General features: G+C 48.4%; 2 protein-coding genes across 6 annotated transcripts in view; one reads left to right on the forward strand and one right to left on the reverse strand.

Annotated features, from left to right (window-relative positions):
- Nucleotides 1–353, reverse strand: part of FBXO7 (F-box protein 7) — a 29036-nt gene extending 28683 nt beyond the window's left edge. For 3 of the 5 annotated variants that reach the window (XM_075602530.1, XM_075602534.1, XM_075602527.1), the window contains exon 1: nt 84–353. The gene's annotated coding sequence lies outside the window, so the exon portion shown is untranslated. The remainder of the gene's footprint in view (nt 1–83) is intronic. The other 2 variants (XM_075602531.1, XM_075602528.1) reach the window with 1 other exon arrangement.
- RTCB (RNA 2',3'-cyclic phosphate and 5'-OH ligase) lies at nt 262–17650 on the forward strand. Its single transcript, XM_075602535.1, has 12 exons — nt 262–566; nt 8224–8302; nt 9294–9361; nt 9637–9736; nt 10893–11049; nt 11795–11951; nt 13119–13278; nt 13664–13839; nt 14326–14514; nt 15439–15549; nt 16003–16122; nt 16492–17650. Exons 1-12 carry the CDS (start codon nt 474–476, stop codon nt 16597–16599), a joined length of 1518 nt encoding a protein of 505 aa, XP_075458650.1. The 5' UTR covers nt 262–473; the 3' UTR covers nt 16600–17650.
- Nucleotides 17651–23442: the final 5792 nt, after the last annotated feature.

The following is a 23442-nucleotide window of genomic DNA, read 5'->3' on the forward strand; positions in this document are numbered from 1 at the left end:
GGGGGAGGGCGGGACTCCTAATACCGCGCTACCTAACTCTGCACTCAGTCCTCAACCCCCTGCCCCGCGCGCACTTCCCTCACCTGCTGTGCAGGAACGTCCAGCTTCACTCACCTCAGACAGAGGGGGGTACGTCACTGTCACGTGACATGTGAGCCAGCCCAGGCTGACATGATTCAGCGGCCATGTTGGGGAGTGTGGCGGAAGTGAGTGTGAAAGAGGGGACTGTACTGAGTTAGGGGTGGAAAGGGAGGTTCGCGGTGTTAATAAAGGTAGTAAGAGGCGCGCAGTCTCCGGCTGCCCTGCTGGAGCCCCGGTCTGGGGGTGTTGCTCAGCCCATTGTGAGTAATATTTATTAATGAAAATGAGTTGGAGTCTTCCGGAAGTGACGTGCTGCCGGTGAGGCCCTGTTTCCGGTGCCGGGTCAGTGTGCGGCGGAGCTGTCAGCACACCAGCGGCACACCGGCAGCGCCATGGCCCGCAGCTACAACGATGAGTTACAGTTCCTGGACAAGATCCACAAGAACTGCTGGAGGATCCGCAAGGGATTCGTGCCCAACATGCAGGTGCTGAGCATGTGCTCCCATTACACACACACACACTATATATATATATATATATATATATATATATACATACACACACACACACACACACACACACACACACAGAATTTTAAATGTTTTAATTGGTATGTGTCTGAGCTGAATTCTACCATCATTTGCTACAGAGAATTTAAAATCTAATCAGTATGTCTGTGACAGTTGATTTTGATTAGGCAAACCCCTCCCTTAATTGTTAGTCAAATGGCTGTGTTTTGAGTATTTTAAGACATCCATCTAGGCTGTGAGTCACATCTTAAGTGTCACATTTAAAGTGTCTGTAGAGTTAATTTTGGAGGTGAAGATTAGAGGAAGATCTGGACTCTGCACAACAACTGTGAGAACTTGACTTGCTAAAAGCTGAGATAATTTGTACTCTTCCTCTCCTCCAGTACCTGGGAAGCCTCCTCCTGCATCTCACGATGTCTCCCTATTGCTGTGTCTTTTTACTGTTTCTTCACTCCTTTGTGATCGTCTGTTCTCCCCAACTTCTCCACACCGCACTGCACCATTATCTATACACCTCTCTCCCAACAACTTATTTACCCCTCAATAAAAAACACCCACACAAATCCTCTATTCACACCCTCTATCTACTCCTTCCTGCTGCTGGGGATCTAAAAGCTGTAATATACAGCATGCGGCCATGCATTTCTATGCGAACGCGCGTGCACGTGCTGCATGCTCTTCCTGTATATAGTGCCGGGAGCTGCAGTGTGTGTGTGTGCGTGCGTGCGTGCGTGCGCGCGCGTGTCCTAGATAAGATTTTTTTTTTAAAGAAAAAAAACTTTAATAAATATATATTTTTTCACTTCTGCAATTATTTACGCACGCACACACATCCATACAAACACACATCCACACATACATACATACATACACATACATTTGAGCGCAGGCAGCGGCGCAAAAAGATGAATTTCCTCATCTTCGCCGCTGTCGGCTCCCCTCTCCCTGCCGTGCAAGTGCACGGCCCTTCTATAGAAAGGCTGACTGACGTAAGCCAACTAAAAATCCACGCGCCCGGCACTATAGAAAGTGCCTAAGCCTGAAGCTAGACATACACATGTGATCTCACCCATGCCTCCCTGCCATCTCTTCCCCTGTAAAGTGTGTTAGCCCTCTCATTTTAATACTGACTAACCTTAAAACTTGCCCCACAAATCAAGCATCCCAATAGCCTGCATTCATGGCTATTGTCCCACACCCACAGTCACTCCTATCACCCACTGTGACCAAGCACTGCCATCTACAGCACTTACTCCCTCACCTGCTGTCTCTCTAAATTCCCCATCAAACCTCTTAGATTGTAAGTTCTTCGGGGCAGGGATTTCCTTTCCTAGTGTCTGATTTTGCTGCGCTTATTGTATTATAATCCCTGTACTGTATTCTTTGTGAAGTGCTGAGTACACTTTTGGTGCTATATAAATAAAGACACACACACAGCGTGGAGAAGAGAGGCTGAAACCTCAGGACTTCACTGGGGAGGCCTTCATCCAGTAGCGGATCAGCCTGGGCTGAAGATTTATTTATACAATGTTTTACCAGGAAGTAATACATTCAGTTCTCGTTTTGAAGTACAGTATAGTATGATAACATATGGTTGCATTAAATGAACCGTGGTTATAGTGGCAGTCAGCGACGTCCATTTGTTATGACATCACAAAGAGAGAGTATGATTATGGTGTACACTGATGCCACTCGCTCGTCTCACTAATCTTGTTGTCCTGTGTCTTTAAGATTATTCCTTCTCTCGGGACCCAGTCTGGGGTTGTGGTGTCTTTTGTACTCCGAGACCTGACCTTCCTGAAATTGCTTTATTCGTTCAACTATTACCTAGTATAAGTAGCGTCCACCTGACCGGGGGTTCTGCACGATTCAAGGTTTTGGTTGTTTACAACCGCGTTCATTTATAACGTCCGGTGCGCACATACTGTACACTCAGCAGTTGTAGTAGCTGTACCCGGGTATTCGTCTGTCTCTCTGATAGAGATACAGATCAGGGCGACTTGATTTACCAAGAGTACCTGCATTTGACATAAGTACTGTTAACCTGTTAATAATATACTTTGTTCTTCACGGGGGGGGGGGGGGAGCTACTACAAAACTGATACTGCTGATGTAGACAGGGGTTAAATTCACACAGCCAGTTGTTGGGCTCAGTGCACCAGTGGCCTGTTTAGCAATAGATTCACCACGATCTATAAGTCTAAGCAGCGATTTGGATACAAGAACAAGGTGATTCGACCTACCAAGAATGTCTGCTCTTGATATAGGAGCTATTGATCATTTAAAGCTGCAGATCAAGCAATATCCTACGTGGTTTTTTTTTTAAATCCGTTCTGTACTATGAGAAAATACTTGCAGCATTTTTTTTAACAACTCTGACATTTTTTATGTATTATAATGTAATAAGCATTTTGTTTCTATAGCAACAATCTATTAAGCCACATCCCCTTCCTCTTCTGAAACAGGCTCTGGCACACACCCTTTTGAGCCCTGCCCTCTCTCTAGCATTGCACCAATTGTATCTAGTGACTACCTGGTCACATGATCTTCCCCGCAGAACTTTGCATCTTTGGTCCTCTTCTGCTGCACTGACGGCCATTTAGTGAACCCCCGAGTCGAATCTTCGCCGATCGATCACAGGAGAACGGATCGATTGGCAACTTAGCTAATTACTTATCATTGTGTGGATTGTATTGATGCACATATTAAAGGAAAATTAAAAAATGGCAGCTTTGACTGCTGCTTTTAATGTAAATTCTCTGCTTAACATGGAGATGTTACTTAACTGATACTGCTGATGCAGTCGTGTCAATTTACCCAGCCAGGACACGCACTCCGTGTCCAAATGACCTATTTAGCAATAGATTCACTATTGTTTATTGCTCTAATCCGTGTTAACTTTGGCTGAGACCTATTTAGTTACACAGTTACATAGTAGATGAGGTTGAAAAAAGACGTACGTCCATCAAGGTCAACCTATGCTAAATGTAGACAATAGATACTTTTATCCTATATCTATACTTCCTTATTGATCCAGAGGAAGGCAAACAAAAAAAACCATTAAGGGGAAAAATTAATTCCTTCCTGACTCCAAGAATTGGCAATCGGATTAATCCCTGGATCAACATTCTTCCCATGTATACTTATTTGGTATATCCCTGTATACCTTTCCTATCTAAAAAGATGTCCAACCTTTTTTTGAACAAATCTAAATTATCTGCCATCAGTCTCCATGGGTAATGAATTCCACATTGTAACTGCCCTTACTGTAAAGAACCCTTTTCTTTGTTGCTGGTGAAATCTCCTTTCCTCCAACCTTAAGAGTCCTTTGTACTGTCCTTGGGATGAATAGTTCTTTTGAAAGCTCCTTGTATTGTCCCCGAATATATTTGTATATAGTTATCATATCCCCTCTTAGACGCCTCTTTTCAAATGTAAATAAATCTAATTGAGCTAGCCTCTCCTCATAAGTTAGTGTCCATCCCCTCTATTAATTTGGTGGCTCTTCTCTGCACTCTTTCTAGTTCCCTTATGTATTTTCTTAGGATTGGTGCCCAAAATTGTACTCCATATTCAAGGTGTGGTCTTACTAATGCTTTGTAAAGGGGCATAATTATGTTTACTTCCCTTCCATCCATTGCCCGTTTGATGCAAGATAAGATCTTATTTGCCTTTGCAGCTACTGCATGACTTTGGGCACTATTGCTAAGCCTGCTGTCTACAAGCACTCCTAAATCCTTCTCCATCAAGGATTCCCCCAATTTATCCCCATTTTAATTTGTAATTCACCTTTTTATTCTTGCATCCCAAATGCGTAACCTTACATTTATCTGTATTAAACCTCATCTGCCATTTATCTGCCACGTTTCCAGTCTCTCCAAATCCTTGGTATTTGGCAATTTATTTTTTATTATTCAACGTGTTAATTAAATTTTAGTAATTTATTTGAACCTTTATATTTACACTAATCTAGTATTAAAGCTTTATCTTCGAATCACTTCTACTTACCATCCAACACTGAACAGTAGTAATGCATACAATTGACAGAAATGCCATGGACCGCTAGAGATAATATATGATTATGGGCCTATGTAACAGTTGCATACCAGGTTAAAATTGTGTTAGAGTTAGAATAGGCCTGCAATGTGTGGTGTTAGAAGACTTTAACCAACCCAGTAACCGAGCAACTGTAAGGGCAGCACACAGCTCACGCCCTTTAGCTGCCCTTCGGCTGGCAGCCTTTGGGGCCACGCAGATGTAGGCTGAAAGGGCTCTGAATGAATTCAGCTGGGTTTTGAAATGCCTTTGGCCAGAATCATCAACATTGGTTGGGGTTTGGCCGATAAAACACACAGCAAGCAACCCCAGATTTTAAACCTTAGCACGCTGGTTCTGTGCAGAGAGGAGCAGATCTTGGGGGAACCCATTCAGACACCGTCCCCCTATGCAGGTGCTGAGCGTGTGTGAGCTGAGCGTGTGTGTATCATCATCCCTTGTCGATCCACTGCTGGATGAGGGTCTTGTCAAGGATCTTCCAGGTACTGCAGTTGCAAACCTCTTCTCCACTGTGCTCCAACATGTTTTCTGATTTCACCCTCTCATCTTGCTTTTGCTGGTATGTATGTATGTATGTATGTATGTATGTATGTATGTATGTGTACGTGTTTATATATTCAATGAGGATGAAGCGCATTTGGAAAAACAAAAATATTTCAAGGGAATTTCCACTGTGCCTCAAGAGTAAAGTTTTCAGCCATTGTATACTGCCCATTCTCACATATGGATGTGACGCTTTGGCCCTAAATATGAAGAGAATTCCGCAGCTTCAGACAACCCAAAAAAGTATGTAGAGATGCATGCTGGGTATTACCTGGAGTGACAGGACAGAGAATGAATGGGTTTGAGTCAACAAGGATGAGAGAAAATGGCAGTGGGCCAGATATATCGCAAGAAGAAATTGGCATTGTTGGCCAAATATGGCTCTCTACTGGATTCCAAGGGAAATCTAAAGCCTGAGACAACATCCCAAAGTAAGATGGGAGGATTACATCAGAAAATGTGATGGAGCAGTGGGGAGAAGAGGCTTGCAACGACCGTACTTGGAAAACACACACACACACACACACACACACACACACACACACACACACGATGCATGTACCGGTATATGCGACTCTAAATATATATATATATATACTTGTGATGTTGCACAATACACTGAACACCTGCTCTGATTGGGGTTCAGTGTGGTGTTATCCCACTACTGCTTTGTGAAGGTGAAAAAAACGGCGCTAGCTCTATTAGTGTTTCACTAAAAAACTATACAGTGAATGTTGTTAACAAAATCAATTGATTATAGCAGGTATTCAAAATGTGCTCAAATAACGTGCAAATAGTGATATTTAAAAGGTTCAAACCCCCTGCTCAAACCCAGCTGGTAGGGACTGGTTTCGCTAGTCCCGCAAATCGTCACTCCTGTTGTATTCCAGGGGGAGCATGGAGGAAAATAGAACAGAAAAAAACAATCTAAGTGTAAACAGTATTTAAAGTGCAAAATTCAATATCTTGTCTTGGCTCGTATGTTGTGCCTACTTACAAGATGTAAGTTGTTTTCAAGCGTTTTAGACACACAATGGTCTCTGATATGGATGTTGTTCTCCACTTAATGAAGCGGTCTCCAATAGTCAGCTCAGCAACCCAGTGCATGTAAAGAAAAATGATACCATAGTGCAGACCAGTATAATGATAAAACTAAACTTTATATATTTAAAATTGAACACTTACAATAAAAATGAATATATTAAGCATTGTTCACAATATTAGTGAGGAGAGAAGAGTGTGTTAGCTTCCGGCTCACCCGCCTCTTCCAATGGGACCCGGTACAGTTAGCCTCTTTCCGCGACTCCGCGTCTTTGGCGGTGGACTGTGTGATTTGGGCTGTATTCTCCCGTGGGCTGTTTGAACTCCCCTTCAGCTATTCAAGCCTGGAGCTGCCTCTCGGGTGGGTGATCCCGCCTCTCTCACCGCCGGAGCGTCACTTCCGCTTAGTTCCGTCGCGTCACTTCCGGGTGCGGCTGGTAGAATTTCTAAATGGCAATCACGCCTCTCTCCTCTCTCCCGTCTGGACGGCTCCCACTCTACGCGTTTCGCCAGAAAAGGGTGTGTGGCTTCCTCAGGAGTGTACCGCCCTTTGCACTTGGGTATCTTTTATATCATCCCCAATTAGTATTTGATTGAAAACAATTATACAAACATTTAAAAAACATGGTCTGCACTTGTTGTCACTTCTACCTACATATATATGGTGGAGCAATTATTTTGAGAAGAAAATTCTCTGACTGATTAAACATTTTAACCTTTTCCTTTCTCCATGATGGTTGAGGAACATATATGCTCCTAATATTCGTATGGTGAAAGGATGATCTCTATACATAGAAGGGGATCAGATGGACTTTAATTATGTCCTTAATTTGGGACTAAGTCGGTTGAGGAATAAATTATTTATTAGGTCAATTTTGATAGAATCTGACTTGATCATAATTATCCTGCGGGGAATCGATTGCAATGAAAAAAATGATCAAATTGCAAATAGCATAGGGGAATCAAGGGAAAAAAAGGGGGGAAAAAAGAGATGGAAGGGAAAAATCCATATGTTGAATCCCAGGGGCCTCAGAGGAATGGCAATCATTAGAATGATGTGGAAATATTAGAAATGTATACACGTATAAAAAAGTATGCACGTATAAAAAATGGGAGCTCCATCATATATATGGATACATTTATTATCATAATTTGTACATAGGTTATCAAGAGGGGTAAATGGTCTAATCAATATAACTATTCGCATATTTGGGTGAATGGGAAATGCACGGCCTTTTATATATATAAAATATTAGCGTTCACAGTGCAAATATTAAAGTCAATAAATTGAATTGCCTTATACTTTACAGCACTTATTCAATATGTATCCAAAGTCTTTATGTTGATGAAGAAAAAACTTTATCATCCCACTACTGCACACAATAATACGGTGTGAAATATCTTTTTCCATTGACCTACAAATTATTCCATGGCAGTTTATAGCTTTGCCTCCCACCAACTTGTTTACCATTATTATAGCCAGACATGACTGGGAAACAAGTCGGCTTAGCCTGCAAGTGACTACAATTGGCAGGTGGCAGGCTGCTATTTCACACCCTGTCACAGGTGTGTCATACATTGCTTTCTGTTATAATGCCACGTGCATGTACAAGTATAAAGCTAAGCAGCACACCAGTGGTCTTGTGCAAAATGTGAAAATGTATATAGAAACACGCTTGGCACAAGACCACTGGAGTGCCACTTATCTTTCTATTGTACTTTTCCAAATACCCTTGGACGGCTGTGCACCCCGTGGCAGCAACGTTTGACTATTTGTGAGTGCTTCTTTAGAAGTGCCATGTTTGCAAGAAGAACCATGAGGGTGGTGCTCCCGCATTACCCCCCTATCTGCATGTGTAACCTGGGTGTGCTGTGAGATGCATCTATTTAACGTAGCTGTTGCGTATCTTCCCTGGTTTTTGTGGTATCCTGTTGGTATAATGGCCTCTTTCTTGCTTGTTGCTTCCTTAAGGTGGAGGGAGTTTTTTATGTGAATGACCCTTTGGAAAAGCTGATGTTTGAAGAGCTGAGAAATGCGTGTCGGGGAGGAGGTATGTAAGCGCATCCTAATCCCATAACTATTAGGCTGCGTCCCCGCTAGCGCTGAGCGGGCGGCGCTTGCGGCGGTTACTTACATATATAGATATATGTAAGCCCCCCTCATGCTGTGCGCGGGAACAAACGCTGACCCGCGCTCGGGGCTTGGATAAACAAAAAAATTATACTTTCCCGCGCGCTCAACTACCCGCATTGCCTCCCCTCCCCCCCCCGCCCCCCCGCACATGCTTAAATGCAGGACACCCGGCGCTCATGCTTGGAGCGCTCTCCAAGCATGAGCGCGCTCAGCGCCAGCAGGGACTCAGCCTTAGGCCTTGCCCCCGCTGCCTGCTACAGCGTCCGCTGTGGCGGACGCTGCGCGCACGAGAGCCCTCCCCGCAATGGCACCGGGCCCGCTGCGAGGGGGGGCCGCAGCGCTCGCGCGAGAGCTACTCCTGCTCTCAACAGAATTGAGAGCAGGAACTCGCGTCGAGCGGCTAGGCACGCCCCCCGGCGGTTCAGCCAATGAGGGCGGACCTGCCGGGTGACGTCATGGCTGCGCCCCCGTCACTCCTCCGCCACGCCCCCCCCCCCCCCCCCCCGGTCTCTGCTCCTGCAGTGAGCTGCAGACCGGGGAATCGCTGGAACGCGCAGCCAAAAGCGCGGGCGCGCATTACAGCGCCGTGACCGGGGCCTTAGCCTTAGATTGTTTAGATCAGTCCATCATAAACAGCAGATAAGCGCTTTCTGTCCTAATAGCATCTTCTATCCTGAAGGGGGTTGCAGGTAATTCACTTCTATAGACAAAGCTTAGTGGATCAAAAGCTACAAACCTAGCTATACTTTCAGTCTCCCTTGTTTCTGTGCATCTTATTCCTGTCTCTTGGATTTAAGTTGTTTTAACCCCTTGAGAGCCAGGGGGGCCTGCAATGCATAACTCGTCTCTGGCACTCACGGATTAAAAAGCAGAGATACAGGAACATTGTTGTAATTTTGTCCCTCCAGGTGCAGGAGGTTTCCTTCCCGCCATGAAACAGATCGGTAACGTGGCGGCCTTACCTGGGATCGTTCACGTAAGTTTCCCGGTGGGGAACGCGAAGCAAATGACTGGGAGAAAGTTGTAAATACACCTACATATCTGGGCATTAAGTGGAGTTTTTCCACCTTTAAAACGACACGGTAACCTATATAATTGTGCAGCGATGCATGCATTTCCAGTTGGCTCTGTCCTTCACATGTTTTGTGATGGTATTATTCGTTTTTTAAATAGTCGAAAATAATTTGAGTCGGTTTGTATTTTTTTACCTTCAAGCTGATGTGAGTAATGTTTTGGGGTCCTTTATTACAGAAATCTATTGGGCTACCTGATGTCCACTCTGGCTATGGCTTTGCCATTGGAAACATGGCAGCTTTTGACATGAATGACCCTGAAGCAGTCGTCTCCCCAGGTAAGGATCCAGTGATCTCACCTCTGCACCTCCATGCGTCTCTATTTGCGTTCTTTACTTCCACGCCTGCTTGCAATGCATTTAAAGCAGCCGGGTTTAAAGATGCAGTTCCATTCATCTGCCTATATTGGTTGCAATAACGTTAACGACTTTTATCAGCACTGCAAGTTATTACTTACCATGTAATAGCACAAAATACTGACTGAGCAGTGTAGCATAAGCCAGGTAGTGAAGTCTTGTTGTGTAGCAGTGTTGTCGTATCAGCCATGGGTTGACTCCTCCCCCTTGCTCCGTGAACTGAGGAGATTCAGTTGAATTGGTGTGGTGGGGGAGAGAGGGAGTCTGCAAAGCAAGCAAGTGAGTGTCTGTCTGCAGTTTGTTTCTGTGTGTGTGTGTGTGTGTGTGTGTGTGTGTGTGTGTGTGTGTGTGTGTGTGTGTGTGTGTGTGTGTGTGTGTGTGTGTGTGTGTGTGTGTGTGTCAGCAGCAGCAGTGTTTGAGTGTAGCACCAGCTGTGTGTGTGCTGTGCTGTTGTGTTGTATTTGTGTGTGTAGCAGCAGTTTGTGTGTGTAGAGGATCTGTGTTGTGTGTAGAGGTGCTGTGTGTGTGTGTGTGTGTGTGTGTGTGTGTGTGTGTACACAGAGGGGGCGGCAGTGTGTGGATATAGATATCTGCAGTGTAAGCGTATATAGAGGTGGATTCATGTATTTACCATTTTATTTTAATAAAAAAATCTATATAACTATACAAAAGTGTCTATTATTTATGAAAAAAGTCTACATTTAGCCTATAATAGTAATAATCCCCTTTTATTACTTAATTACACAATTGCTTGGGATTTAAATTGGTCTGTAGGATTCCAGTGCTAAGGGATTTCTTTTTATTACCTTTCGCTTACTGTACTTTGCAAAGTTTGTGGGTTTTTTTTTGTCCCCTCCAGAAACAAACAAGTTAATTTAAATAAAATAACCCTCTCCTTGTTTCCGCCCTTGCCCCCCATAATGTGTTTGTTTAACAATTGAAGAGAAGCTGGATGGAACTGTAATGATGTATTCCTTGGTGGTAAAAACCGTTTGCTTGAACGCGCCGTGCATGAGAAATTTTACTCTCGCTCTTCTTGTGTGGCCCTCACGGAGGTATTTTGGTCTTTCTCCGTCAGGCGGTGTCGGCTTTGACATCAACTGCGGCGTCCGCTTGCTGCGCACGAACCTGGAAGAGAGTGACGTGCAGCCGGTGAAAGAGCAGCTGGCACAGTCCATGTTTGACCACATCCCTGTTGGAGTAGGTTCCAAAGGAGTCATCCCCATGAGTGCGAAGTAAGTTTAGGCAGAGGGGCAAGTGACCCCCTGGGAAGCATCACCCTCTGCTTGTTTTCTTTTGCGTATTCTTGAAACGGCAGCGACTTAAAGATGATATTTTGCCAGTGGCATCAGTACCTTTTGCTGTCAACCCGGATGCAATGGAGTTGGTGACCTCTGGCATGTTTGTTTGGTTACGATCTCGGCACCATTCTGTACACCTCTCACATCTGAGTTGGCCACTGTCTTGTAACAATGTGTTCATGCGTGGATCAGAGAAGCAGATGTCGTTAACCCTTTCCTCACCAGAGGTGGAATGGAAGAAGAGGTCTCCTCTTCCGTTCCTATCAGTGATTTCGGCACTCTGGTGCAGTGGCCCCTACGGCACTGAAAGGGTTCAAGATTAGTACATGTGGGCCCAATGAGGGGCTGCACTTGTAAATAGGTAATTGCTTATACAGAACTGTCTTGTTAATTGGACCGTTCTTGGCTTCGGTGGCAAGGAGATGTTCTAGTGACCAACTGTACGATCAACATAAGGGTCCAAATCTTTACATGGCAACAATATAATTTTTTGTGTATCGCAGTATCAGATCTATTTGCTATACTTGATTGTTTTAGTTTAAAATACTATGAAGCTGATGCTAGTTCTCCCTTCCTTGCATCAGCTAGTGGAGTTCTGCCTAGGACCTTGCGTATCACCTGTGGATTTCATAGCAGTCTGTGAACCTCCGTTGTAATCTTTCCCTGCTTCCTGTCGCAGAGACCTTGAAGAAGCCCTTGAGATGGGGGTAGACTGGTCCCTAAGGGAGGGCTACGCCTGGGCTGAGGACAAGGAGCACTGCGAGGAGTACGGCAGGATGCTGCAGGCAGACCCCAGCAAAGTGTCCTCCAAAGCTAAGAAGCGTGGTCTGCCACAGGTACAACCTTCTGCTGCACTAGGCGATGGGGAGGAGTGAGAGGGAAGATTTGGGGTCTTTGGCTACAGACTGCAATTTCTAATGTGACCCAGATTTTAGCTAGATGAGAGGTAATTACCATTTTTATGAACTATGGAACCCTTTGAGGTTTCATGAATCGCTACATTAAAATGTACCAAGAAAAGTATGGTTCCATGAATAGTTAAATATCCGCCATTAACATTTTGGGGGCTTTTGTGGAAGACCTGGCAACCCTCCAAAGAACACACATTGATATCACAGAGCCAGATCTCAGATGGCAGAAATGTGGGTGTTACTCTTGGGGTGAACTCTTTGGCAGTCCTGCATGGTGGCACCCTGTTTATTTTTGCTTATGGGCGCCACGTTGTTATAGCCCGGGCGGTCAGATTACCAAGGCGCTGTTTACTGGTGACCTATGTTCGTAGGTGCCGGAGGTCACATGGTTTCATGACCTCTACATTACCTTATTTGAAACAAGCGGTCCCCCTCGGAGCTGAACATGAGGGTTCAGCAAGGGATGTCGGCCATCTTGGTTCCTGAGATACTTACATTATTAAATCCCCGTTACAAGAATTCTTGTCTGGGAGAAACAATACGGTAACTAGAGTCGGCCTCACTGAGGGCCAATAGAAAGCAGAGAATGACACGGCAGCTTTAGAGTGGGAGACCTCGATCTTCGTTCATTGTAGCTACTGTGACCGTAAGAAATTAAATGTCTCGCCAATCTGCGGTTCTCCGGAGTCTGGGTGCTACCGAGGTCCCCCTGGTTCAAATGAGGGTTAAAAAATATTTATGGGCAATGTTTTTAGTTCCAGTACTTTTGCCAGCACCCATTACTAAGCCCCAAACTGCAGAGTTGCTGGCCAGCAACGCATTGCCACGGTCTTCTTGTCTGATGCCACAGGGCAGAGATGGCCACCCCCAGTCTTCAAGGGCCACCAACAGGTTTTCAGGATATTCCTGCTTCAGCACAAGTAGCTCAGTCAATGACTGAGCCACCTGTGCTGAAGTAGGGTTATCATTGAAAACCTGACCTGTTAGTGACCCTTGAGTACTGGAGTTGGCTACCCGTGGCTTAGGGCCTTGTATGGTTACAAGGGAGATTAGTTCCATGACCCTTTTTCCTCTGCATTCCGTGTTCCGCAGCTGGGGACGCTCGGGGCTGGGAACCATTACGCCGAGATCCAGGTGGTGGATGAAATCTACAACGAGTACGCCGCCAAGAAAATGGGTATCGACCACAAGGGGCAGGTGTGCGTGATGATCCACAGCGGCAGCCGAGGCCTAGGGCACCAAGTGGCAACGGGTAAAAATCACACACACACACACACACACACAACTCGTCGCTGCCAGTGCGGCCTGAGCTGTACTGGGAAGCAATTTATTTCCATCAGTCAACAGGATGCGAATCTGAGCTCGTACAGACAAAGTCAATGTTGTAATTAAGTTTGTTTTTAGTAATTGTAATTTCATATATAATCAGACACTCACTGGACTTATCAAAAATCTAAAGTGTTTTATTAAAGGGTCAATGTTTTTGTTTTGTTTTTTAACTTATTAAAGGCGTTTGCTTTAAGCGTTTGTCCCATTACGCATCGCTAAACGGCTTAAAATTGTAAAGTAATTTGTGATTCAATGCCAACTCATTTGATAGGGGTTAGAACCCTCACCCTGTCCTGTTTTTGTTGCAGACGCACTGGTGGCTATGGAGAAAGCCATGAAGAGGGATAAGATCATTGTGAATGACCGGCAGCTGGCGTGTGCTAGGATCATGTCCAACGAGGGGCAGGATTACCTCAAGGGCATGGCCTCCGCTGGAAACTACGCTTGGGTCAATCGCTCCTCCATGACGTTCCTCACCAGACAGGTGTGCCAAGACTAACCCGTTCGGCTCACTACATCAGCCTTTGAAACTCTAGAAGCCCTGCACCAGTTCCAAGAACAGTAGGCACTGTGGTCCAACTTTTTCGGTCCAACCAGTTTTATTATGTGTTTGAGGATCCTCCAGTGGGTTCCATTGTCCTACAACAGCGCTAGTCCCAGTTGGAATCTGATCCCATTACCCATATTTTACTACTAGACAGAAGCACCACAAGTCCCAGAACTCCTTGATGTTGGCTGATCGTCTATGTGTTTGGATACTGTTTAAGGGAATGTTTGTATCTCGGACTGGCAGGCTTATATCCGGGAAGATCTCTTGTCATCTACAAGATTCAGTAGGGGGGGGGGAAAGACAGGGATGGGAAGGTTAAGTTAGGTCAATGTTTATCATGAATGCAGATCTTGGTGGCGCTGCTACAAGAGAAGGTTCGGAGTGGGCTTTGTGACATGGTGTCCCCTCTCTTCCTCTCAGGCCTTTGCCAAAGTGTTTAACACTACCCCCGACGACCTGGACATGCACGTCATCTACGACGTATCTCATAACATCGCCAAGGTGGAGCAGCATGTGGTGGACGGGAAGGAGAGGACCTTACTGGTCCACAGGAAGGGGTCCACACGAGCCTTTCCTCCCCATCACCCACTCATCGCTGTGGATTTCCAGGTGAGAACTTCGACACCTTCTCTCAGCAGATGCACTGTATGCGCTACATGTATCTAGTTTCTGCAGGCGTCTCAATATTAAAAAGGTGCATTATTGTTTTGTGTTCAAGAAAATCATATAGGAAAGACATATCAATAAAGAAATGTAAAAGAAAAAAATATATGTCTATATCAGAAAGATATATGTCCGTTGCTCCTTTGTTTCTTTGTATATTAATAGTTATAAAACACCACACACTTTTATTTTATTTTTTATCAATGGGCCGATATCTGAAAAATTGCAATTAACAAAATCTACTATTAAGCGGAAATCAAGCTCTGAACATATCACTTTCAGGTATTTTTTTCTTAATATTATTATCTGAAACAGACACTCAAATTTTAAACCTTAATGAGACCATATGAAGAGTGAATTGAAAATGTTTTGGGTAACACTTTTTTTTTTTTGATGGCTATTTTCGTCAATTATAAGAGTATCGGGGACTTCTAAATTGTGAATCTTTCCGGGTCCTAATGTATGCTTTAACTTCTCTGTAACCTTCTATAAAAGCACTTTGTACTGTATATCCCCTTCCCCCGTTCCCTGAGAGACTTATTGAAGTGTTGTACCAGGATATCTTGGAGTACTCTAATGCTCTTAGTGTTGCGCTCTGCACGCTTTGGGTCCTTGCAGTAGTTAAGCAATAATCAGTACAGTTATACACTGCCGTATCATTCAGCCCACATACTGCACTAACCCTGCCTGGCCAAGTATTTTCATACTTCAGGGCACATTTATGAAGTGTTGGCTCGCGTTATCACAACCGTTCTAGCGTTAAGTCCAATGAGTCTATGGGAGTTGACGCTAGAATGGGTGTCCGTACTAGATAAATATGCCCCGTAAACTTGTTGCAGGCAGTAAGTGGGGTTCTCCTTCTCTCCCCAGTTGACGGGTCAGCCCGTGCTGATCGGTGGCACTATGGGAACCTGCAGTTACGTCTTAACTGGCACCGAACAGGGCATGACGGAGACATTCGGTACCACCTGCCATGGAGCTGTGAGTAGGAAGTGACATTCCGAATACAACAGGGGCGGCCAACTCCAGTTCTCAAGAGCTACCAACAGGTTACATTTTCCAGATATCCCTGCTTCAGCACAGGTGGCTCAGTCTTCGACTAAGCCACTGACTGAACCATGTGCTGAAGCAGTGATATACTGAATACCTAACCTATTGGTAGCTCTTGAGGACTGGAGATGGCTACCCCTGGAATACAAGAAGCAATGCGCATTGTGCTGTAAAGTTAATATATTGGAGAACTGATCTATATATATTTTTTTTAAGCGATCGTCACAAACCTGATAAACGTGATGTTCAGTGTCTCGGGCCACAAGGCCTTTTGTTAGTCAAATGCATGTCACAGAGGAGCAAACGGTTGCCCTTTGCCTTCCTGGCTTCTCCATGCAGGAAGCTGCTATGTCATGTTACTGATAACTCTGTTCCACCCCACAGGGACGAGCTCTATCGAGAGCCAAATCCAGACGCAACCTGGATTTCCAAGACGTTCTGGACAAGCTGGCTGACATGGGAATAGCCATCCGCGTGGCGTCCCCTAAACTGGTCATGGAGGAGGTGAGTTGTTTTTACTCGAACGTTAAACTCCAACAGCAATATTACAGGCGGAATAAACGAGCCACGGGTGTTACCACCAGATATATTACACATACAATCACAGGGATTGAGCGCTGCAATGTAACTGTGTTTGTGAAACTTCGTTTCACCCAGATTGTGTTCCCCTTATACTGGTATGTACAGCATGGTGCATCTGTTTGTGTTACCCACCCTTGGAAGAAAGTCATTTTAAAGCATTGACCTCCTGCAAGCTTATTAACATTGCTGCAGTTAATATATCCAAGTTTTAGTCTGTCCTGTCTGTCTCTAGGGAGGAGAAAATTGTGTGTATGTGTGCTATATGTAATATACACATTTTTATTTTCCCAGGCTCCAGAGTCGTACAAGAATGTGACCGACGTGGTGAATACCTGTCATGATGCCGGGATCAGCAAGAAAGCCATCAAACTGCGTCCCATCGCTGTCATTAAGGGCTGAACACAGCCAGGAACAATGCAGGACTGAGCAGGAACTTACAAGACGTACCTCACCCAGCCAGTGCCCCAGTCTCCCAGCACAACCCTGCGTGCGGCCATCCTGCCCTGCGTGCGGCCATCCTGCCCTGCGTGCGGCCATCCTGCCCTGCGTGCGGCCATCCTGCAGGGAGGACACCCGGCTGATCTATATACATACGTCAATCGTTTTTCAAAGCTAGCAGCGCTTTGATTGGTTTTTTTTTACCCCCTTTGATTTAACCCTTGCAGTGCCAGGGAGAGAGATGGGGCCATGTTGCAGGTCCCCCGGGCACTGAAGGGATTATGGGCAACCTGGAAGGTGATTTATACGTCTGCTTTGTGTAGGATCCGCTAGATTTCCTTCTGTTAATCCTGGGTGATTCCAGACGTGTTGTTTTTTAATTACTTTTTGGTTTGCTGCGAAGAACAAAATTTGTTCAGCCTTTTTTTTTTCGGTCTCTGGATGTGTTGGAGGGAAAGGGGCTTCCTCCTGTTATAAATCCCGAGTCAATAAATATGTGCAGCTTCCCCTCAAACTGACCTTCATAGAAATGAGAACGGCAGGAAGCTTTTAAAAGGACAGCGTTCAAGACGCTGTAAAAAAAGTCGTACGCCTCCCCAGCCTGTATGTAAGTGTAGGGAAATATACTGTACGTTTTGTACCGTATGCACCCAAAATAACACGGTAACCAGAGATATCGGTTTTAGATATTGATAAAGGTGTCTGGTATATTTCAAACATGAATAGGCCATGAGACTAGAACGCTTTAGTGCCTGATGTCTAGAAAGCTGCTGTTTGTGTTTTTGTTTCTTTTCACTTGATCATTTATAAATCATTTGTTTAATTACCCCTGTGTTGATAGATGTGCTGAGGATTTTACCCTAGGGCGTCTCAACTCCAGTCCCCCAAATTGAATTTTAAGTTTGGCAAAGAGAAAGTTCCTTCTGTGTTGTGGGGGATATTGCGGGTCCCAAACTGCGGAGATGTGCAGGAGACGCAATAAAAGCACTACAAGCAATGGGTTTCTGTTTTACCATTTCTCTGGCATTTCTTTCATTCTGTTTTTGCTCTCAGTATGTGTGTATACTGTATATCAATAACTTTCTCTGCCATGTTTAATACTTTGTTTCATGATTTAGAGGAGCGATCCTGAACAAATAGGTGTTTTTTTTTGTTTTTTCCCCCCAAATCTTTCCTGAATTGTGGGGTCCCTCTGAGCTTAATGGTGGTCCCATGACTTACTGGGATTCCCAGGTTTAAGAGCAGTGAAGCAGGGGTACACAAGGCAAATTGAGGAAACAATGTCCGGTGGGGTTAGATCTCACTCTGTACAAAAAATAGTTGAACCCAATTAATTTAGGCTCCGGGGACCCCCTGCTTCTGGAGATTCTTACCTGCGTAAGGGGTGCTGGTAGCTGCTTCCGAGTCGCTAGATGGGGTTCACGTAATGGCCTCTTTTCAAAGGTCTGGCGCCCTGCTTGCAAAGAGGAAGTCGTGACATTATCCGTTGCGGCCTCTTCTTGGCCCACGTGACGCGAGCGCTTTAAACCCCTCACTATCAACCTTGCGATACTCCCCATCTATCTCTCATACCCCCATCTCTCCCCCTCACCCACACACATAATACTCCCCCTCCACATCAAACACACAATACCCCCCTGCACCTCACATCACTCTCCCCCCCCTGCACCTCACATCACTCTCCCCCCCTGCACCTCACATCACTCTCCCCCCCCTGCACCTCACATCACTCTCCCCCCCCTGCACCTCACATCACTCTCCCCCCCCTGCACCTCACATCACTCTCCCCCCCCTGCACCTCACATCACTCTCCCCCCCTGCACCTCACATCACTCCCCCCCCCCTGCACCTCACATCACTCCCCCCCCCCTGCACCTCACATCACTCTCCCCCCCTGCTGCACCTCACATCACTCTCCCCCCCGCTGCACCTCACATCACTCTCCCCCCCCCCCCGCTGCACCTCACATCACTCCCCCCCCCCCCGCTGCACCTCACATCACTCTCCCCCCCCCCCCCCGCTGCATCTCACATCACTCTCCCCCCCTGCTGCACCTCACATCACTCTCCCCCCCCCCCTGCTGCACCTTACATCACTCTTCCCCCCCCGCACCTCACATCACTCCCCCCCCCCCCCCTGCACCTCACATCACTCTTCCCTCACATCACTTGCGGGTGATGCGTACCTTTGCAGGGGGTGCCTGCGTATCTAGAAGCAGGGGGTCCTGAGAGCTGAAATAGATGGGGTTCAGCTCCGGAGACCCCATGCTTCCATCCTATGTAATAATTAAAAAAAAAAAAAAGATGTCCCACTTGAAATTGCTCGTTTAAGATTCTGTTTCAGAAAGATAAAGGCAAAGGTTTAATTGTAAGAGCGCAATAATGATCATCACAACATCTAGACCAGGCCTGCACAACTCGTAAAGTGAGAAGGGCCGAACTGCTCCAAGGAAAAAAAAATTGGGCCGCACGGGTAAAATAATCATCATCATCATCTCTCCTCCAGCACCTCTCATCATATCATCATTACCATCCTCATATCTCCCCCAGCACCCTTCATCATCATCCTTATATCTCCCCCAGAAACCCTCACTATCAACCTTTGCAATACTCCCCATCTATCTCTCATACCCCATCTCTCACCCACACACATAATACTCCCCCTCCACATCAAACACACAATACCCCCCTGCACACCACACACATCCCACCCCCCCTGCACCTCACATCCTTCTCCCCCCCCTGCACCTCACATCCCTCTCTCCCCTGCACACCACACTCATACAACCCCCACTGCACCTCACATTCTCCCCCACCCCTGCACCTCACATTCTCCCCCACCCCTGCACCTCACATTCTCCCCCACCCCTGCACCTCACATTCTCCCCCACCCCTGCACCTCACATTCTCCCCCACCCCTGCACCTCAATTCATTCTCCCCCACCCCTGCACCTCAATTCATTCTCCCCCACCCCTGCACCTCACATCATTCCCCCCACCCCTGCACCTCACATCATTCTCCCCCACCCCTGCACCTCACATCATTCTCCCCCACCCCTGCACCTCACATCATTCTCCCCCACCCCTGCACCTCACATCCTTCTCCCCCACCCCTGCACCTCACATCCTTCTCCCCCACCCCTGCACCTCACATCACTCCTTCTCCCCCACCCCTGCACCTCACATCTTTCTCCCCCACCCCTGCACCTCACATCTTTCTCCCCCACCCCTGCACCTCACATCCTTCTCCCCCACTCCTGCACCTCACATCCTTCTCCCCCACCCCTGCACCTCACATCACTCCTTCTCCCCCACCCCTGCACCTCACATCACTCCTTCTCCCCCACCCCTGCACCTCACATCACTCCTTCTCCCCCACCACTGCGCCTCACATCACTCCTTCTCCCCCACCCCTGCACCTCACATCACTCCTTCTCCCCCACCCCTGCACCTCACATCACTCCTCCCCCAACCCTGCACCTCACATCCCACTCCTCCACCAACCCTGCACCTCACATCCCACTCCTTCTCCCCCACCCCTGCACCTCACATCCCACTCCTTCTCCCCCACCCCTGCACCTCTCATCCTACTCCTTCTCCCCCACCCCTGCACCTCACATCCCACTCCTTCTCCCCCACCCCTGCACCTCACATCCCACTCCTCCCCCACCCCTGCACCTCACATCCTACTCCTTCTCCCCCACCCCTGCACCTCACATCCCACTCCTCCCCCACCCCTGCACCTCACATCCTACTCCTCCCCCACCCCTGCACCTCACATCCTACTCCTCCCCCACCCCTGCACCTCACATCACTCCTTCTCCCCCACCCCTGCACCTCACATCCCACTCCTTCTCCCCCACCCCTGCACCTCACATCCCACTCCTCCCCCACCCCTGCACCTCACATCCTACTCCTTCTCCCCCACCCCTGCACCTCACATCCCACTCCTCCCCCACCCCTGCACCTCACATCCTACTCCTTCTCCCCCACCCCTGCACCTCACATCCTACTCCTTCTCCCCCACCCCTGCACCTCACATCACTCCTTCTCCCCCACCCCTGCACCTCACATCCCACTCCTTCTCCCCCACCCCTGCACCTCACATCCCACTCCTTCTCCCCCACCCCTGCACCTCACATCCCACTCCTCCCCCACCCCTGCACCTCACATCCCACTCCTTCTCCCCCACCCCTGCACCTCACATCCTACTCCTTCTCCCCCACCCCTGCACCTCACATCCCACTCCTTCTCCCCCACCCCTGCACCTCACATCCCACTCCTTCTCCCCCACCCCTGCGCCTCACATCCTACTCCTTCTCCCCCACCCCTGCGCCTCACATCCTACTCCTTCTCCCCCACCCCTGCGCCTCACATCCTACTCCTCCCCACCCCTGCGCCTCACATCCCACTTCTTCTCCCCCACCCCTGCACCTCACATCCCACTCCTTCTCCCCCACCCCTGCACCTCACATCCCACTCCTTCTCCCCCACCCCTGCACCTCACATCCCACTCCTCCCCCACCCCTGCACCTCACATCCCACTCCTTCTCCCCCACCCCTGCACCTCACATCCCACTACTCCCCCACCCCTGCACCTCACATCCCACTACTCCCCCACCCCTGCACCTCACATCCCACTACTCCCCCACCCCTGCACCTCACATCCCACTCCTTCTCCCCTACCCCTGCACCTCACATCCCACTCCTTCTCCCCCACCCCTGCACCTCACATCCCACTACTCCCCCACCCCTGCACCTCACATCCCACTCCTTCTCCCCCACCCCTGCACCTCACATCCCACTACTCCCCCACCCCTGCACCTCACATCCCACTCCTTCTCCCCCACCCCTGCACCTCACATCCCACTACTCCCCCACCCCTGCACCTCACATCCCACTCCTCCCCCACACCTGCACCTCACCTCACATCCTTCTCCCCCACCCCTGCACCTCACATCACTCCTTCTCCCCCACCCCTGCACCTCACATCACTCCTTCTCCCCCACCCCTGCACCTCACATCACTCCTTCTCCCCCACCACTGCGCCTCACATCACTCCTTCTCCCCCACCCCTGCACCTCACATCACTCCTTCTCCCCCACCCCTGCACCTCACATCACTCCTTCTCCCCCAACCCTGCACCTCACATCCCACTCCTCCACCAACCCTGCACCTCACATCCCACTCCTTCTCCCCCACCCCTGCACCTCACATCCCACTCCTTCTCCCCCACCCCTGCACCTCACATCCTACTCCTTCTCCCCCACCCCTGCACCTCACATCCCACTCCTTCTCCCCCACCCCTCACATCCCACTCCTCCCCCACCCCTGCACCTCACATCCTACTCCTTCTCCCCCACCCCTGCACCTCACATCACTCCTTCTCCCCCACCCCTGCACCTCACATCCCACTCCTTCTCCCCCACCCCTGCACCTCACATCCTACTCCTTCTCCCCCACCCCTGCACCTCACATCCCACTCCTTCTCCCCCACCCCTGCACCTCACATCCCACTCCTTCTCCCCCACCCCTGCGCCTCACATCCTACTCCTTCTCCCCCACCCCTGCGCCTCACATCCTACTCCTTCTCCCCCACCCCTGCGCCTCACATCCTACTCCTCCCCACCCCTGCGCCTCACATCCCACTTCTTCTCCCCCACCCCTGCACCTCACATCCCACTCCTTCTCCCCCACCCCTGCACCTCACATCCCACTCCTTCTCCCCCACCCCTGCACCTCACATCCCACTCCTTCTCCCCCACCCCTGCACCTCACATCCCACTCCTCCCCCACCCCTGCACCTCACATCCCACTCCTACTCCCCCACCCCTGCACCTCACATCCCACTACTCCCCCACCCCTGCACCTCACATCCCACTACTCCCCCACCCCTGCACCTCACATCCCACTACTCCCCTACCCCTGCACCTCACATCCCACTCCTTCTCCCCTACCCCTGCACCTCACATCCCACTCCTTCTCCCCCACACCTGCACCTCACATCCCACTCCTTCTCCCCCACACCTGCACCTCACATCCCACTCCTTCTCCCCCACCCCTGCACCTCACATCCTACTCCTTCTCCCCCACCCCTGCACCTCACAAGGAAAACAGTCGGGCCGCACGGGTAAAACAGCATTTATTATTCAAAATAACATTTATTTACGATGTTTACTTGAAACAAAATTACATTTAAAATACTTTAATTCAAATTAACTAGCCCATGTCGGCCCCCCCCATGACATCAGCGCAGCCCCCCGCATCAATGAACTACCACCCCTCCTCCCCCCCATGCTTACCTGATGATGGTGGCGGCATCAGCAGCAGTGGTGATGGTGGCGGCGGCGGCGGCAATAACAGAGAAGGAGGAGGTGGTGGATAGCGGCGGCAGGGTGAAGCGTGAGGGAAGCGCGCTCTAGCAGCAGCCCCGGAAGTTCCGGGTCGCGCTACACTGCTAGAGCGCGTCCCCCTGCAGGGGGAGGGGGGCTAGGGGAGAGCGCGGTTACTTAATGCTGGAGCGTGCTCCTTCTTTCCCTACCAGTGAAGGAGGGGGGGGGGGTTGAAGGGGGTCTGTCGCGGGCCGCACGGGGTGCCCCGGCGGGCCGCATGTTGTGCAGGCCTGGTCTAGACAAAGAAAAGTAAGGTACAATGGATATCTTTTCATTGCAAACCTGTGTTTAAAAGGAGTGGCAGGTTCTAGGACCACAAAGGTCGCTTCTTCAGGCTGAACATTAGAATCTGACGACAGATAAGAACCATGAAGCCCTCCTCGCCTGCACAACTTCTATGCAGTTTATACTGC

This window comes from Ascaphus truei, chromosome 5, assembly GCF_040206685.1.
Source record: "Ascaphus truei isolate aAscTru1 chromosome 5, aAscTru1.hap1, whole genome shotgun sequence".
NCBI lineage: Eukaryota > Metazoa > Chordata > Amphibia > Anura > Ascaphidae > Ascaphus > Ascaphus truei.